General features: G+C 42.1%; 1 protein-coding gene across 11 annotated transcripts in view; it reads right to left on the minus strand.

Annotated features, from left to right (window-relative positions):
* Positions 1 to 435: 435 nt before the first annotated feature.
* The window catches only part of LOC112252603 (protein-methionine sulfoxide oxidase mical2b), an 83,479-nt gene continuing 65,024 nt past the window's right edge, over positions 436 to 18,890 (minus strand). For 5 of the 11 annotated variants that reach the window (XM_024423984.2, XM_024423981.2, XM_024423987.2 and 2 more), the window contains 14 exons: positions 17,777 to 17,963; positions 17,582 to 17,658; positions 17,388 to 17,469; positions 11,504 to 11,612; positions 11,328 to 11,398; positions 10,538 to 10,603; positions 9,127 to 9,233; positions 8,225 to 8,993; positions 7,457 to 7,539; positions 5,346 to 5,441; positions 4,593 to 4,689; positions 1,415 to 1,520; positions 1,241 to 1,314; positions 436 to 1,111 (listed from right to left, as the gene is read on the minus strand). In XM_024423984.2, the coding sequence (XP_024279752.1) occupies positions 927 to 1,111; positions 1,241 to 1,314; positions 1,415 to 1,520; positions 4,593 to 4,689; positions 5,346 to 5,441; positions 7,457 to 7,539; positions 8,225 to 8,993; positions 9,127 to 9,233; positions 10,538 to 10,603; positions 11,328 to 11,398; positions 11,504 to 11,612; positions 17,388 to 17,469; positions 17,582 to 17,658; positions 17,777 to 17,963 (2,109 nt within the window). In that variant the 3' untranslated portion in view covers positions 436 to 926. Of the gene's footprint in view, positions 1,112 to 1,240; positions 1,315 to 1,414; positions 1,521 to 4,592; positions 4,690 to 5,345; positions 5,442 to 7,456; positions 7,540 to 8,224; positions 8,994 to 9,126; positions 9,234 to 10,537; positions 10,604 to 11,327; positions 11,399 to 11,503; positions 11,613 to 15,379; positions 15,640 to 17,387; positions 17,470 to 17,581; positions 17,659 to 17,776; positions 17,964 to 18,890 lie in introns of those variants that run through there. The other 6 variants (XM_024423983.2, XM_024423982.2, XR_002953865.2 and 3 more) reach the window with 6 other exon arrangements.

Below are 18,890 nucleotides of genomic sequence, written 5' to 3' on the forward strand. Positions count from 1 at the left end.
ATATCAACATGATTGTTTTAGCCATGTTATGAGGTTATACAGTGTTAGTTTACATTTACATTGTTTACAAACATTGGAGAAAAACACGCTTATATTTTGGGTTCTTATGGAGTGTGAAAGTTGAACTAAGATCATGAGGCATTTCTAAGTTATATTCTTCAAGAATGAATGGATATATATATACAGTACCAGTCAAAAGTTTGGACACACCTACTCATTTAAGGGTTATTCTTTATTTTTAACATTTGCTACATTGTAGAATAATACTGAAGACATAAAAACTATGAAATAACACATATGGAATCATGTAGTAACCAAAAAAATGTTAAACAAATTAAAAATAAATAATGTTTGAGATTCTTCAAAGTAGCCACCCTTTGCCTTGATGACAGCTTTGCACACTCACTCTTTGCACACTATTTCATAGTTTATGTCTTCACTATTATGTAGAAAAGAGTAAAAATAAAGAAAAACCCTGGAATGAGTAGGTGTCCAAACTTTTGACTGGTACTGTACATAAGCAATATTTTTCTTTGAGAGGGAAAACATTTGATAGGCTGAATCTATGGGTTTCTGTAGTGTTTATAAGTGCTTTCCAGTGCAACTGAAAAAGTGTTCAATATTATTATATTTATAAGGCTGCATAACATTAAGGTTTTCTTGGTAAGGCATACAGTAATTTCTGAAGGCTGTCTCGGGAGACTAGCCTAAACAAACACTTGATGTACAACCCTCAGGTCCATAAGAGGTGTGGTCCTCAAGTAGGAATTGACAAGTCAAATTGATATACATATTCAAAAGGGTCATCATGCCACGTGCGGCCAAATCCAGTAGGGTAGTCACTAGTAGTGAAGTCACTTGTCTCTTCTGCCTGTGGAGCTGCATGGTGCTGTAGCCTTTTCCCTGCCCCAGAGGGCTTATTCTCTTCAGGTCCAGTGGAACTGGTAGCCTCTAGACAGTACCAGGCTCTCCGGGTCTCTGTCCTCAGCCCTCTCCTGCAGCCGCTGCTCCTCCAGCAGGCTGACCAGAGTGTCTCTCCTCTCCACCACCTTCATGATCTCCGTCAGCATCTCCTGTTCCTCCGCCAGCTCACTGGGGCTCTTCCTGGAATCTGCAAAGGGCCACAGCAGATAAAGGGCAGTGGCGCAAATGTATAACAGTGGTAAGTACAGAATGTGTAACAGCTGCACACTACAATTGCACAGTACAACGCTACAATTACACAGTATGTGACCCATACCGTCTATGGACATCCTGCATCGTAGATCCCTCTGTAGTTGACTCTGTCTGTCCTCCAGCTCGAGTTCCTGAGCACTAACAACAGACAAGACAACCCATTTTCAAACACTCTTCACTCCATAAGGCGGTCACACTATCTGAGAATGCACTGTGCCTCTCATCTTTTCCTACTTACAATATGACCAGCTCCTCCTCATAGCGTGCCAGTCTGTTCTTCTCCAGGACCAGCTTGAACCACATTTGAAGGAGCTCGTGCTCATCAGAGAGACCATCACCTTTGTCTGATAGTGGGAGAGAGCAAGGTCACAATCAGTTACCCCAACCCCATATAGAAGTTTGATCATCCTGTTTCTTCATTCCTCATTACGTCCAAAGTCGACTAATAAGCTCCCTGTCACAAGGTTATACAGTAGACGGACATAGTAATCGTCCAACTGTACATGAGCCGATAAAGTAAATGGGTCATTCCATCGATTCGGTGCCTTTTGAGAAGTATAACTTGTGGTGGGGGGGGACGACGCTAGATTTTCACCTGATTTTAACATTCTGTAATAGAGAGCACACGTTCATCTTCATAAAAAGTGTTCTCCCATCTCAATAAATAAAACATGTAAATTAATATAGAAAGTGCCTATTAAGTGCCAAATAAAGTAACAGGGTTGACGATTTCATCTTAAATCAGCCATAAATCCCCCTGTCACAAGGGGATTGGAAGCTTGTGTGGAACAGAGTGGCAATTGAACGCAAGCTTCACAATTTGTATTTATTGTTCAAACATTTCTAGCCTGTCTATTTATGCATAACAGGGTTGACGTGTTATGTTCGACCTGCTCAGTTTTCCACCACAAAACACCAGCAAATGGCCAAAAAGAGTAGAACCAGCTCACCTACTTTTACACTATGATTTTTCTATTAGATGCTCAAGGTTTCTTTTGAAAAACGTATCAAAATATGAATAGTTTCACCATATTAGAACACGAGTTCAGTTCATGTAACAGAGTTGACCTTAAAATGAGGGACAGACACTAATCACTAATCACTTGAAATAAATAATAATATTCAAAATTGACTTTGCCAAAGAAACAAAATACCTAAGGCTTTACAATGAAGGTGAACTTGGAGAAATGTTGGGGTTAAGTGAGTTAAAAACTTCCTGGAAGGTCACATGGAGGGACATGTAAAAAATGGCACTTCAGCACTGTTTGAATCAACATTGTTCCCACGTCATTTCAATGAAATTACATTGAACAAACGTGGAATAGACGTTGAACTGACAACTGTGCCCAGTGGGTTCTGTCCTTTTTCAGATGAAAAATCTGATTGATTGAATTCTCCATGTGGTCTATAGTAAAGGGGACTTCATATAACCGACTTTTAAAATTCAATATTGGTCCACAATTTCTACTTAAAATATCAAAGGGACGCAAAAGCCAATCACTTCGTGGAACGGCCTAATACTAACGCTAGCGACTTCATAAAGCACTTTATAATGGACCGTCGTAACTATCAGAGGTTAAAGAGTTAATTTTTGAAAATGTAATAGCATGAAAGTGTAATGCTCAGACAACAGGCTAAAGGTATTTATTTAAACTGCATAAGCGCGTTCTCCATACTAGTGTGTCATTTAAACAACTTAGTGGGTGACTGGATCTGGAGCAATTGATTTATATGTCAAAGCTACTAACACGGAGATTTAAATTAACTACAGATATGAAATATTAGACCCATTAGAAGAGTGTGTTTGATTGAACGACAGCTCCTCGTGCCTTTTCTAAATCTTCTGAAACATTATGCCGTCTTTGTTGTCAGAAGGTTAAGAGGAAACGCCTTCTCTACCATTGCCACATACTGTAGAGCACTGTGACCCTTGCCTTCAAATACCCCTGCAAACATCTATTGATTTATTTTATTTTATTTTACCTAGACAAATCTATTTTGATTGAGGAGAGTCCGATACAAAGTCTAAACTTTGTGTTCCTTTTTCAAACTCAGAATCTTGCCATGCACATAAACTTGTCATTGTCTGACAACTACCCCTGCCCTCTTTCTATCCATTTGGAGTATGTTAATAACGTAAATGAACAAAGAGTCTATTGAGCCAAGAGCCCTTCGCTATAATGCAATTATCCAAAGAAAGCAAAAACATCTGCACAATGACGGCCACATCACAAGAGAATATCTCTGTGTAGTTTTAGAATCAGAATGTATGTTAATGTATCTGTCTCAAATGGTACTTAGACAAGATACACTCAGTCATTCAGTGGAGGCTTTTAACATAGAGCCTGACTATTGAACGAAACGTGAGTTTACACAAAAATGTGCTTTCCATTTGAGAATAGAAGGGAAAAAATGTGGATGAAACAATTGCATTTACTCAGTTCTGTGTGCTTTTATGCACTGTAATCTAATTTAATATAATTGTAATAAAAACAGCTAACTATGCTTAAACTCCCAATAATTATTTATCTGGAGGGTGCAGAAGGAACAAACATATTTCTAAGAAACGTATGAAAATCCCATTTACAATTCCGGCAAAACACAATTTACCTTTGAGGACTATGATTATCAGTATAAAAACATGACTTGTTAAAAGGAATGACTGTTTTTCATTCTAAAATGGCTGTCTTTAATGGCTAACTTGTATATCACGATGTGCAGTGGAAATGAAACATGGGTTGCTTTCCCACCGCCTTCCTCTCTTCACAAGGCCAATTGCCACTGTAGTGATTTCAAAACAATTTTAACTTGAGGTTATTTTGGTTATTAAGGTTATTTTGAATGCAAATGACTATAATTTGGTGCCATTTTTATTATATATTTTCCTAGCAAAGGCATCAGAGTAGTTCTGACTGTAGACTACTCTAGATAAGGAAATTGAAATAATGATTAGAGAAGCATTGCCACTTTCAAACCTCACAGAAACTGGTCAACTAGAACGAGCATAGGTCTTTCTGAATACAGTATTTACGTGTCTCGGCTATATGTTCTTGGCTGAGGTTAAACAAAGACGAAGAGAGTTCCATTATCAGCCATGCCTTTCTACGCTCTCTGTTCATAGCAGTCTTCACATGCCATGTCTTTGTGTGGTACCTTCAGAGAATAAGGCATCTCTTATGCAAGGACAAGGACGCCAACTTACTGAACATTCTGATTTTGACCCTTCCAATCCATTCTCCTAAACTCATAAAATTCTCTGGCCACGAGTCAGATACGTCAACTGAACGGATACACTTTTATGTACTTCACTCATACTGTACACGGTGCAGCTGTTGGAATCCGCACAGCATGGGATGACAAATGTACAGTACTCGCCAAAGGTACAGTACATGCAGTTAGGACACAGCGTGGCTCACCTGGGGATTCGGCTCGAAGGACCTTCTCAATGGTCACCCCTCTCTCCTCCAGGTCCTTCTGCTTCTCCCCTACTTCCTCCAGCTGCCTCTGTATGACCTTCACACAATAAACAACCAGGTCAGAAACAACCAAGACAGGCTCACAATGTAGCTCGACGCATAATATTTATATTCCATTTATCTCCCCAACAAATCAAATAGGTTTGTGGAAGACTTCATGAGTGATTCAAATGTATCAGGAAAAAAAAAAAATCTATATAGATAGGTTAGTTGACAATGCCACAAAAATGATGTGCGCACTTTCATGGGGCAGAAGTCAGCGTGTTGTTGTGATACTGGATGGCCAGATTGTTAGCAAGAATGACAAGAAACTACCATGTGGGAAATCGTAATGGGATCATTTCAGCTCGTTTCATCTTGTTATTGATATCATGTCTTGTTGTAAGGTGTTTTGACTGATTTCATGTCAATGCTAATATGCTCAAATTCGATATCTAGCTAACCAATAACTGTAACAATGTATTTGAGAGACAACAAGTGCTCATTGTGTTTTCAATAAACATCAGGGACAAAATATAGCTTACATGTTGCCAGCAATCTAAGCCAACCCATATGTTTTCCCCATAGTTGTGCATGCCTCGGTTTTGTTGCTAAACAACCAACCCGTCTATAAAACATGTAAACGAATGGCAAATGATCACAGAAGCCCTTTGTGTGGTAGTGCTGTTCTGTTGTTTATGTGGTCTACTGTACCTGGGCTCTGTGGAGTCTCTTCAGCTGCTCTCTCTTGTCCTGTTGAATCACAGTCTCCTCCTGCCTCCTCCTCTGTCTCTCTGAGCTCCCATGGGTCTAAACACAGACCAGCAAGGCAGTGTCACATACCACTTACCTCACAGCAGAGTTGAACCCTATTTTCGTAGTCACAACTATTAGTGTTCTGTGCACAACAGTCTGATATCTTATCAGTCATGCACTTATCCTGACCTGGCGGAAGAAGCAGAGATTGTTCCTAACAGAGAAGTGCAAAAAACAGTGCTCAAAATGAGAGGGTGGGGTGTGCGCGGTGAAGCCATGGCCCAGACCTACTACAACACCAGAGTGGGATTTCCTCCCTGTATGTAAAGTGATAAGAGCAGGTCATGATGTGCTCCTTTCAGCCTTCCCAATAAGCACTCTCTAATGGAGGATGGATTATCTGTTCCCCACCGGCCTCTTTCTGCCTACTCTGTATCCTCTGCCTTGAGGAGAGGTGCATCTAATCGCTGATCTGACCAGTGGAGGCTCCTCGGAGGAGGATGGGGAGGACCATCCTCAGTGAAATTCATAAAAATAAAAACTGTAAAACATTAAATAAGTTCTCCTTTTTAGATAAAACTATACTAAATATATTCACATCACTAAATCATTGATTAAAACACATTGTTTTGCAATGAAGGTCTACAGTAGCCTCAACACCACTTTGTAGGGTAGCACCATGGTGTAGACAGAGGACAGCTAGCGTCTGTCCTCCTCTTGGTACATTAACTTCAATACAAAACCTAGGAGACTATTGGTCCTCTTCCCCTTCCATAGACTTGCACAGTAACTATGACAACTTCGGGAGAACATCCTGCAACCTATCAGAGCTCTTGGAGCATGAACTGACATTTTGTCCACTCAATCAAAGGATCAGAGAATGAATCTAGTACTGAAAGCATAAGCTACAGCTAGCTAGCACTGCAGTGCAAAAAAAATGTGTTGAGTAGTTGACTCAAAGAGAGAGAAAGACAATAGTTGAACAGTTTTCAACAAATTAATTTATTGAAAAATGAAGGAGAAGTCATTTTTTACTCACTTTCAGTTTCACTTACTTACTTAGCAAATGCAGCTATCTAGTTTAGCCTATTCAAACACCCAGCTCAAACAGAGGGATGCTATCTTAGCTAGCTGGCTATGACTATCCAACACAACACTGAAACTCTTCCAAGTCAAGGTAAGCTTTTGGTTGTATTAATTGCCACCGGGCCTGCCGGGGTAACTGCTAAACTGCTTACTGACTATACACTAATGTTACCTCATGATTGTAGCTGGTTTACTAACGTATTAGTTCTATTAGCTATTTTGACTAGGATGTTACTTTAGCTAATATGGGGTCAACGATGTAGGTTGTGTGCAGCGGTTTTGATATGGTTTGGCTTGGAAAGTTTTTTTTGCCTGGTCACATACAGCTGATGTGTTGTGCATTGAAGTCCACAAACAAAGGGAAAAGGTGAGAGGAGGAGAGTGCATAGATGCGAGAAGGAATACAACGTGGCTGCTATGAATGTGAACTGTGTTTACGCGTGATCAGGGTTGTATTCATTCTGCCAATTCTGTTGAAAAACATTTCTTAAACGGAAGCAAGCAAAAAAAAAAACTGAATTTGTCCAATAGAAACTCTCGTTTGCAACTGTTGGACTAATGACCCTAGATAAGCTAGATGCAGGTAAGAGTGTGCAAGGTGGTATTGAATTTGTCACTGTCTGTCCATGTGTCACTGTCTGTCACCTTTCTCTCGACCTGTGTGCACCTACCTTGTAAACGTTAATTCTTAGGCTAGGTTATAGCAACCTCATGACGGGTATAGGGAAAATGATCATGTAGTAGCCTAAACCTATCGTTGTTACATTGAACTGGGTGAATGGAATATGAACGACAGACATCCAATATGCTGTAATAGAAACAAGGCCATGCTCATAAAAAAAGGTTCTCCCTCATCTTAAACGGCACTGACCGCCACTGGATCTGACGTGACATGGATTGTTGCCTTCACCCATTATTTAACATCACGATCAGTGATTACTTTCAAGAAAGGCAGGAAGGAATGATGCATGTAAGAGTATTACCTTCGGCTGGGACAAAGGTTTGGCTATGACAAGCTCATCGTCACTTGAGGAGTTGGACTCATCCTTCTGCTGTTCGCTGGAGGCTGTGTATAGATGAGACGACACAAGGACATTACACTGGGAGCAGTGGTCTTCAAGCTGTAGTTGTACACTCACTTCAACTATGTGATTTACATTGTTAGGTTCTAATTATCAGAGTAAGAACTCGACGGACACTATGAAAGGTTAAAACCAAGTTTATTCTTCCCAAAGGATCGAACAGCTGAATCGACAAAGACATGGTTATAATAGTGGTGGTATATGTACCTCACTTTGGGTGGAGTCTCCTCCTTCTCGCTAAAACATTGCATCTTTATTGCTAGGCAGGAAACAAAGTGATACGGGCAATAAACGGTTCCAATTCCCTTTAACGTGACCTCGACCCCCTTATCCATGGCTCTCTCCCCTTATCAGTACTGCCACATGGGACCGTTTTCCCTGCACTCAGCCCCTCCCAAGCTTAACTGCACCCACCATAACCCTTCCTCCTACAGATAACTCCTAGTGTAAACCCTCTGCTATGGGACCCCTCATGTCTCTATTATAACTAAAGATTAATAATAGTTTAAGCTCAGAAACCCAAACCCATCGACATTAAACACCAAGTATAGGCTAATATTGTAATCTAATTCATAGCATTTCATTATAGCATTGTAGCATTTAGTAGCCACGGACGGCAAAGGAGTAGAAGCATATCATAATGCTCATCACATCCTCCTGACCCCTGACCTTTGTTCCTGATGTTGGACAGGATGGTCCTGATGTCCTTCTCCAGAACCCCCGCTCCCACGCTCTCCGGCCCCTCTCTCTTCTTCAGCCTAAGGTAGGAGAAAAAGTTGAGCTTCCTGGGCGGCAGTGAGGCCATGTCGTCTGTGGTGAAGGATCCCACAGACTTGTTGCTGCCTAGGGACACCTGGTCCAGTAGCATGGGAAGGTCTGCGGGTCTATCACCCATGGAGGCCTTGCATGGGTGTGGGGTCGGCTGGCTCTTCTGACCCACTCCCACTGGTTCGGCCTCCTGGCTTTGGGCAGTAGCCCCAAACAGGGAGCTAAAGCTGAAGGCGCCGTCAGACAGAGGCCTGGGCTTGGTGGGCCCGTTGTTGTTCCTCCTGGTGACCACTGTGTTGGAGTCTGTGGATGTCCCTGGTACTCCAAAAGACCTTCTGAAGGCATTTGCCCAAATCTGGAACATGGACGGTGCCGGCTGGGCCTGAGCTGGGACTGGCTCTGCCTCTACCTGAGGCAATGGGAGGATCTGGTCCCCAGGTTTGGAGTGTTTGGATGGGTCTCCTCCTCCAGGGCTTTGGGCCTCTTCTGGAGTAACCAGGTTCCAGTCTAGGAGCTTCTGTTTCTCAGACAGGGACAGGGTCAGCCTCTTCTTTGGGCCGACTGCTTCCTCCAGCTGTGGCACTTTGGTGACAGGAGGCGCTTCTTTACCCATCGATGGATTCTGATTCGGAGAATCTGGAGGTAGTTTAGGACCATCATGGGAGACCTGCTGAAAAAATATTATTGTATTATTGCTCAGTACCAAAGTATTGTTTAATTGCTCAATTGCAATAAGGTTTATATGTGAAATGTTTCTATAACATAGGAAATTGTTGAGTATCAGTATGAATTTCGTGTTTTACTGGTGGTTCAATCACGTTGAAATCAAAGTTGGCCTCTTCAATGATGGGCTCCTCTTTTTCTGTAGCGTTTTCATGTGAGAAGTGCCTGACCAGGATGAGAGGGAGAGCTAAAGGAGTAGAGTACAACATATACTGAATAAAAATATAAACGCACCATGTAACAATTTCAATGATTTTACTGAGTTACAGTTCATTTAAGGAAATCAGTCAATTGAAATAAATTCATTAGGCCCTAATCTATGGATTTCACATGACTGCGAAGGGGCGCAATGGGTGGGTCTCAGACGATCCTGCAGATGAAGAAGCCGGATGTGGAGGTCCTGGGCTAGCGTGGTTACACGTCGTCTGTGGTTTGCAAGGCCAGTTGGACGTGCTGCCAAATTCTCTAAAACTATGTTGGAGGTGGCTTATGGTAGAGAAATTAACATTCAAACCTCGTCCACCAGAGCTGTTGCCAGTTCCTGCAGTCAGCATGCCAATTGTACCCTCCCTCAAAACGTGAGACATCTGTGGCATTGTGTTGTGTGACAAAACTGCACATTTTAGAGTGGCCTTTTATTGTCCCCCGCACAAGGTGCACCTGTGTAATGAGCATGCTGTTTAATCAACTTCTTGATATGCAACACCTGTCAGATGGATGGATTATCATGGCAGAGGAGAAATGCTCACGAACAGGGATGTAAAGAAATATGTGCACAAAATTGGAGAGATGTAAGCTTTTTGTGCACATGGAACATTTCTGGGATCTTTTATTTCAGCTCATGAACCCTGAGACCAACACTTTACATGTTGTGTTTATATTTGTGTTCAGTATAGATATAGAACTCCAGATATAGAACTCCAGATAAAAACTAATATTAAAACTCTTTTGCCCAGAGATCAGCAGCTCCCTCTAGTGTGGAGAGAACAGCTCTGACGCTCAGGTCTTCTCACTAACTTGTTTGTTTTTCTTGCATGTAACCAGCTTAAAGACGATAAACCTTATATCCATCAGTAGAAAGTCATTAGTGGTCCGATTGGATTTGAATCTCCACTATCTTGCTCTATTGAACCATGGGGCTTTACAGTCGTTCAGGTTTAACTCCATAAAATGGATGACGAGTCGGTATATACAAACTCCAGGGAGAGCCCGCTAGAAGTATAGCTTACTACTGCATTGACAGCGAGAGAGTTGAAGGTCAATGACCCATTGGGATTCTTAAAAAGGCATGAAGTACGCATCGTAGGCCCCTAACTGCAACAGCTCTTTACAACACTTCTACAAAGCACAAACATCACAGAGCTAGTAAAGCCACAGTAGGGCATAAAAAGGGGTGAAATTATGCCTGTATGATAAGGACAGGGGGTGATGGAAAGGCCAGATAATGTATAAGGATCATGTCAGATTGTCAACAGCAGATAGTCTACTCACTAGCACGGATCTTCCTCTTCCAACGGCTGTTCCCAGACAGGAGAGATGAATTGGAACCGGAAGGTTCTACAGGTGTGGGTAGGAGAGGGAGAGAATACGTAATAAGTAACACATGCCACACACAGTACTGATCTGTGCCAACACATTTGAACTGGATGTCTGTCACACAAACAATGATAAACGATGCTACAGTATAGTTCTGAATGTACATGTGAACCAAGCCAATGAGGAGACCTCGTTCCAGAGTTCCTCCAACTCAGCCATGGGGTGTCGTCACAAACCTATAACTGAGCCCAGCCAACGTAGCGTGGAGAACAGAACAGATGTGGTCTATAGACAGCCAACAGACAGCCCTATCCGTGCAGCCGAACAGAATGTTCAGGCCATTCACAGTGCTCAGGGCTCCCCCATGCCAAGACAACTATTCAATTAATAAGGGAGAATGACTTTGTCTGCCCCACCCAGATTTCAGAGCCTTAACTGGAGGAGTGGGAGTCTCACACTTGGGGAAACAACACATGGTGAGCTGCTCCTAACTCACTCAGAGCATAATAAACTATGTCTATATCCCACAGGACCAGGGCTAAAATCACTAAACGGATGGAATCATTTCCTACATGCTCCCGACATCCAGACTGATGTCTGTAATGATCCTGGGAGAGAAGTTAGGCTGCTACAAGGCCAAGGCTGTGGACGGTGAGAATAGGGAACGAGCGATCTCTGTAGCTAGGGAAAAATCAGAAGGCCAATGTGTTTCTCATGGTGGCGAATGTCAGGGAGACCTGCACACCTTTCTTCTCTTGTGCAGAATCTTGTGGTCGGAGAGAAGTATTCGAGTTGTCCTGTTTCTCCGCGTCGGCACTGCAAATGGTCATAGACAACAGACACAACGAGCAAATGGCAAATACCCATTTGGATTGTGAACAAGGACACATTCTGAGCATTGTGCTATACTAGTGGACTCACGTCCTGTTGGAGTCAGGCATGTCAAGGTCCACGGCCTCCTCCTCTGCCACTTCAGGCACCATGCGGGTGTACAGTCCATTCAACAGGCCCGTGTATCTGTAGCGATGCCCTGAAAATATACCAATCTTATTAGGTTATACATTCTGCCAGATTTAGTATAGCTATTTATGACACTAAGTTTACTATAAATAAACAAGGATATCTTTAGTGACTAAGCTTTTTTGGAACACGACTACTCTTACTACTGTAATTACGTCTGGCTCTTTTCTAACTGCCTAGTACACAGTCCCAGGTTGCATTATTGCTATGGTAACAACTAACATTTGACCTTACTTTATACACTGAGTATATAAAACATTAAGGACACCTGCTCTTTCCATGACATAGCTTTCACCTGGATTCACCTTGACAGTCTATGATCTCTTATTGATTTAACTTGTTAAATCCATTTCAAATCAATTGAGATGAAGGGGAGGAGAGAGGTTAAAGAAGGATTTTTAAGCCTTGAGATGGATTGTGTATGTGTGCCATTCAGAGGGTGAATGAGCAAGACAACATATTTAAGTGCCTTTGAATGGGGTGTTAGCAAGTGCCAGGCACACTGGTTTGTGTCAAGAACTGCAACACTGCTGGGTTTTTAACGCTCAACAGTTTCCCGTGTGTATCAAGACTGGCCCACCAACCAAAGGACATCCAATCAACTTGACAACTGTGGGAAGCATTGGAGTCAACATGGGCCAGCATCCCTGTGGAACGCTTTCGACACCTTGTAGAGTTCATGTCCGACAAATTGAGGCTGTTCTCAATATTAGGAAGGTGTTCCTAATGTTTATTATAAACTGGGTGGTCTGAGCCCTGAATGCTGATTGGCTGACAGCTGTGGTATATCAGACCGTATACCATGGGTATGACAAAACATGTATTATTACTACTCTAATTACGTTGGTAACCAGTTTATAATAGCAATAAGGCACCCTGGGGGTTTGTGGCATATGGCCAATATACCACGGCTAAGGGCTGTGTCCAGGCACTCTGCATTGCGTGTTGCGTCGTGCCTAAGAACAGCCCTTAGCCGTGGTATTTGGCCATATACCACACCTCCTCTGGCCTTATTGCTTAAGTATACTCAGTGTATATTTGCATGAGTCAGCATGCAGTGAAGTCTCATCTATACATTTTATACAGTTAACTGCCAAAATAATGGAAACACTTGAGTAAAAAAAATATACAAAGTATATTAAAAGCATGTGCTTCCACACAGGTGTGGTAACATTCCATCATGCTTCGGGTCATGTATAAAAATGCTGGGCATTGTAACTAGATGGAGTATAGCTACGACCGGAATTTACTTTTCGTAGCAGGTTAGGAGAGCAGTTTAGCTAACTTTAACCTCATTCTCCTAACATGCTACGTTAATTCTCCTAACCTATTGTGTAAGTTCTCCTAACCTGCTACGAAAGTCACGGTCGTAGCTGTATTCCACCTAGTCAGAACCATTATTTTGGCTACCATGGCTATGATCCCCTAGGAAGGACAATGCCCCGATCCACAGGGCACGAGTGGTCACTGAATGGGTTGATGAGCATGAAAACGATGTCAACCATGTCATGGGCGTCATGTCACCAGATCCCAACTAAATTGAGATTCTGAAGCGGCACCTGAGACAGCATTTTCCACCAACAAAACACCAAATAATGGAATTTTATGAAGGAAGAATGATGTCGCATCCATCCGATAGATTCTACAAGTGTCTGGAACTCTGTGCCAAGGCACATTGAAGCTGTTCTGGCTCGTGGTGTCCCAACACCCTATTAAGACACTGTTGGCGTTTCCTTTATTTTGGAAGTCACCTGTATATACACAGGTATAAACTGAGACTTTGGAAAAGCATGTTAAAACATTTAACACCAACCATGTGACATGAAACATTACAGGGAGAATTCAGCTAGCCACAGCTAGGTGATTACTTACAGAACTAAACTGAAGCCATGTTGACATTGTTTTATACATTCTTTTGAGAAGTTCCACCGATTAATTTAATTACATTTGCTAACCATAAAAGAACATTTAAACCTATACAAACATTAGATATCGATATATCTAGATATATACATAAATATATGGGGCATGCTCAGTATCAGAATCACCCGAACGGATTGGTTAGATTGTGTAGTATATTGTGGAAGCCTGTGTGATTAACACAGCTTCAACACACATACATGAACGATAACCTACATGGTAATTCCCCAAACATTGATTGTCAGATTTATGGTTAGGATTCCAATGCAGAATAACAGAAAAGCACCACTTGTAAATGAACTCTGCGAGAACTCTTATAATGCAGACCAGATTTGACCCAGAGGTGACCCAACAGGAAAGATGAGAAAGACCCTAAAGACAAAGCCATAAAGTAAAAGGATACATGCAATAATCTAGTACTATTATTTGATTTAAGTTCATAGTTGAAGCGCTTTCGTATTAGGTCTAATGTATCATTTGTTGTTGTGACAGTAAGGGACTGTGCTATTTGGATTTAAAAAAAAATCAGATGTGGTTAAGCACATGGGAATGTGCCAGTCAACAAATGACAAGTTTGTGTGAACAGAGGTTATGCTTTTAAAACAGGGTTATTAATGTGAGGCAGCTGGTGCAAAAAATATATACAATGGGGCAAAAAAGTATTAAGTCAGCCACCAATTGTGCAAGTTCTCCCACTTAAAAAGATGAGAGGCCTGTAATTTTCATCATAGGTACACTTCAACTATGACAGACAAAATGAGAAGGAAAAAAAAAAATCCAGAAAATCACATTGTAGGATTTAATGAATTAGAAAATTATGGTGGAAAATAAGTATTGTCAATAACAAAAGTTTCTCAATACTTTGTTAAAAACCCTTTGTTGGCAATGACAGAGGTCAAACGTTTTCTGTAAGTCTTCACACACTGTTGCTGGTATTTTGGCCCATTCCTCCATGCAGATCTCCTCTAGAGCAGTGATGTTTTGGGGCTGTTGCTGGGCAACACGGACTTTCAATTCCCTCCAAAGATTTTCTATGGGGTTGAGATCTGGAGACTGGCTAGGCCACTCCAGGACCTGGAAATGCTTCTTACGAAGCCACTCCTTCATTGCCCGGGCGGTGTGTTTGGGATCATTGTCATGCTGAAAGACCAAGCCACGTTTCATCTTCAATGCCCTTGCTGATGGAAGGAGGTTCACACGATACATGGCCCCATTCATTCTTTCCTTTACACGGATCAGTCGTCCTGGTCCCTTTGCAGAAAAACAGCCCCAAAGCATGATGTTATCCACCCCCATGCTTCACAGAAGGTATGGTGTTCTTGTGGACAGGTGTCTTTTATACTGATAACAAGTTCAAACAGGTGCCATTAATACAGGTAATGAGTGGAGGACAGAGGAGCCTCTTAAAAGAAGAAGTTACAAGTCTGTGAGAGCCAGAAATCTTGCTTGTTTGTAGGTAACCAAATACTTATTTTCCACCATAATTTGCAAATAAATTCATTAAAAATCCTACAATGTGATTTTTTCCCACATTGTCTGTCATAGTTGAAGTGTACCTATGATGAATATTACAGGCTCATCTTTTTAAGTGGGAGAACTTGCACAATTGGTGGCTGACTAAATACTTTTTTGCCCCACTGTATATATATTCCCCCCCCAAAGTCTTTAATATTTAAATAGTTAATTCTGCTGTTAATTTGAAAGCTGTGAGAATGTTATAAATGTAATGGATCAACCATGAAATGCTATTTGACAACTATAAACAGTACATTTTTAACAGCTTAAGCCATGGATAATAGCTGGTAAATTTTGCAAGTAAAAAAAAAAAAAAAAAAAAAAAAAGAGGAAGCAAGTAACTTCTGTAATCAAATCAATTTATTTATACTTACAGCTTTAAATAGCATAAATTAAGCAACCCGTTTATTCGCTATGGAAAAATACAAGGTAGCAGACAAATGATTAAACAACTAAAATGTACAACATATTCTGGAGCTGACATGCAGAATTGTGCCCCCCCCCAAAAGAATAGGATCCTCTCAAGCGCAATGAGCTCAGCTTTGTGTATTAGGAGGAACATGAGAGAGCCTTTGAGAAGGTTTCTGAGAGGTAACCACCTTCTGCAACAGAGAATCACAAGGGGACATACAGAGAAGTAGAGACAGGGAGGTTATCATGTGTCAGATGGGTTGAAAAAAACTGCATGCCAAAAACGTAGAGGCATGCGGACATTGAGCATGTGGGTTAGCTTGGAGGAATGGAAGGCTTTCGAGACATGCGTCAATTAACAAACAAAGTGTGTGGCTAACTAAATTAACTCGTCATACACATGACCCATGCCTAGTTCTCAACATGAATAGTACATGTGTGGTTAAGAAGAGCTATGAAGGCAGCTAATGCAAAGCAACACTATTGATCACGTGACCCAAGCAGCCACATCACCTTCCTGCAGCCACAATTCAGCCAATCAGAGGTTGCAGCATTGGAAACTACATATGAAGTGAAAGAAATAATGGAGGAATGAAAATGGGGATATATGGAAGGGAAAACATAAGAGACACAAGTACTTAGAATCACAAATTAAATAAAAGCTTTGTGGCATCACTGTACCATAACAGATAATAATACTGTACTACCGGAACAAGCTATTGATTGAACATCTACAACACATCAGCACAAACATTTGTGATAATTCATATCTTAGAATATGTGCAGAAATGTGCATTAAATCCAAGGCTTTTGATACCAGCAACAAAAGCAAAAAAACTAAATATTTGAAATAAAAATATATTTTTGGCAGAATTTGCTACAGTACCTGGTGTAGGAAGTAAAAATTTGAATCCTCTGTCTTTCCAGACATCTGTTTCTACCCCACTTATCTAATATTTTACAACAATAAGAATCCGTTTTTCAAACAGATACATCTAAAATCAAATATGTGTTCCATTAAACGGCCTAGACAAATCAAAAATAATACTGTGCGAAAGCTGTTCTAAAACCAAAAATTTACACATTAAAAAAATTACAACAAAATAGTCTCCAGAATCATCTTAACAGAAAAAAAACTATTGTCAGAAAATAAATACTGTTTGGCATTTCCATTGCACATGTGCAATATAGCAGTGCAGTTCAAGAAGCATAGCAGGACTTTGTTCTCTAACTTCCCACATCACAAGCACACCAGGCACAACACAGAGGCCTTAGCAGCCCCTCCAAGTCAACTAAAGTGCTTTTAGTGGATCCTTTTTTTGGATTACTTTGGAGTTAAAAATAAAAGTTGAACCCAAACATAAGCATGGGAATACTGAAATAAAATATTTCAAGCAATTGAAAGGATGCATGACCTCCTCAAATGCTAAGGACCATGTGTCACACTTGCTATAATACTTTGATGAACAAACAGATCTGTTTCTCGGCATCAAATCAAAATCATGGAAGAACAAATAAGACTTTTGAAATTGAACCAGTCTGCATAGAGTACTGTACAGACTGAAGCAAGTGCCTGTGCTTTAGCAGCGAGTACAGTACAAGTGCATCATTAAGTCCATGAGACCCAGAGGCACCTCTAGGTGAGCCTGAGGCCTAGGTGCTGAGCTTAGTGCAGTAGGCGGTGAGGCTGAGGCTCAGGCTGGCTCAGCCTCCATGTACATCTGGCCCAGGAGCTCGTGCAGTATGCTCAGTAGGGGCATGCCCAGACTCAGCAGCTCGTACAGGAAGCCGTAGTCCTCTGAGTGGTCTATGAGGTGGAGCCCTGCCTGGCCAACCGCCGCATGCACCCAGCGGGCCAGCTGGCAGGGCGTCCCACACACTGCCCGGCCCGCGTGCAGCGGCCAACGCAGGCTTCTCCTAAGGAAGGAACTCAGGGTACCTGAGGGCTGGCTCTGCAGGCTGTCTGTGGCCGAGTAGGGGTCACTCCGGTCCGGCGAAGATGTCAGACGTCCCTGGTCCTCCTGGGTGTGATAGACACAACATACAATTGAAATCAGACCACGTAAAACACATTTTAAAAATTCAAAAATAACATGAATAGTAAAAATGGCTGTGTTTATGTTTGCTGTTTACCGTTCTCCTCAGGAACTTGCTTGAACTTTGTAGGCTGGACCGACGCTGAGAATAATGAGGCTTGCAGTAAAACTTGCCTGAAACACAAAACACTGTAAAAACACATGCCGTCTGACACTAAATATCAAATTAATTCACAAACAGCTTCTGTCCCCAGGTGGGAGAGTGGCTGGTGTCGGTGTGTCAGCATCATGCCGTGTTGGGAGTCGTAGGCGTGTCCTCCCAGGCGTAGTGTGGAGCTGCAGACGTCACAGCGGAAACACTCCCTGTGGAAGAAGTGGCCCTCAGCGCTGAGTCGCTCCATCACGTACACACGCTTGGAGCAGAAGTGACACATGTCACTGCCTCCCAGGTTCTGAGGGAACTCCTTCCGCACGATACACTGTCAGGAGACAGACAACAGCAGCCGGTTAGTGATACGGTGAGATCAACGTAATAGGCAAGCCGATACTGTAGTCGTCTACTGCTAACAATGAGGGTGGTTGAGGGCCATATGAAATGAGTCATTGAGCATTGTTGGTTCTAAACTCAGCAAAAAAAGAAAGAAATGTCCCTCTTTCAGGACCCTGTCTTTCAAAAGATAATTCGTAAAATCCCAAATAACTTCCCAGATCTTCATTTCAAAGGGTTTAAACACTGTTTTCCATGCTTGTTCAATGAACCATAAACAAGCACCTGTGGATCGGTCGTTAAGACACTAACAGCTTACAAATGATAGGCAATTAAGGTCACAGTTGTGAAAAGATTACTGACCCTGAAAAACACCAAGAGAAAGATGCCCATGGTCCCTGCTCATCTGCGTGAACGTGCCTTAGGCATGCTGCAAGGAGGCATGAGGACTGCAGATGTGGCCAGGGCAATAAATTGCAACGTCAGCACTGTGAGACACCTAAGACAGCACTATAGGGAGACAGGACGGACAACTGGTCATCCTCGCAGTGGCAGACCACGTGTAACACCTGAACAGGATTTGTACATCCAAACATCACACCTGCGGGACAGGTACAGGATGGCAACAACAACTGACCGAGTTACACCAGGAACGCACAATCCCTCCATCAGTGCTCAGACTGTCCGCAATAGGCTGAGAGAAGCTGGACTGAGGGCTTGTAGGCCTGTTGTAAGGCAGGTCCTCACCAGACATCACCGGCAACAACGTCGCCTATGGGCACAAACTCACCATCGCTGGACCAGACAGGACTGCACTGAGCACTTTTTTCCCCCCTCCAGGAGTGACTTTCGGATTTGCGTTTATCGTCGAAGGAATGAACGTTACACCAAGGCCTGTACTCTGGAGCGGGATCGATTT

Source organism: Oncorhynchus tshawytscha, linkage group LG06, assembly GCF_018296145.1.
Source record: "Oncorhynchus tshawytscha isolate Ot180627B linkage group LG06, Otsh_v2.0, whole genome shotgun sequence".
In the NCBI taxonomy this organism is placed as follows: domain Eukaryota; kingdom Metazoa; phylum Chordata; class Actinopteri; order Salmoniformes; family Salmonidae; genus Oncorhynchus; species Oncorhynchus tshawytscha.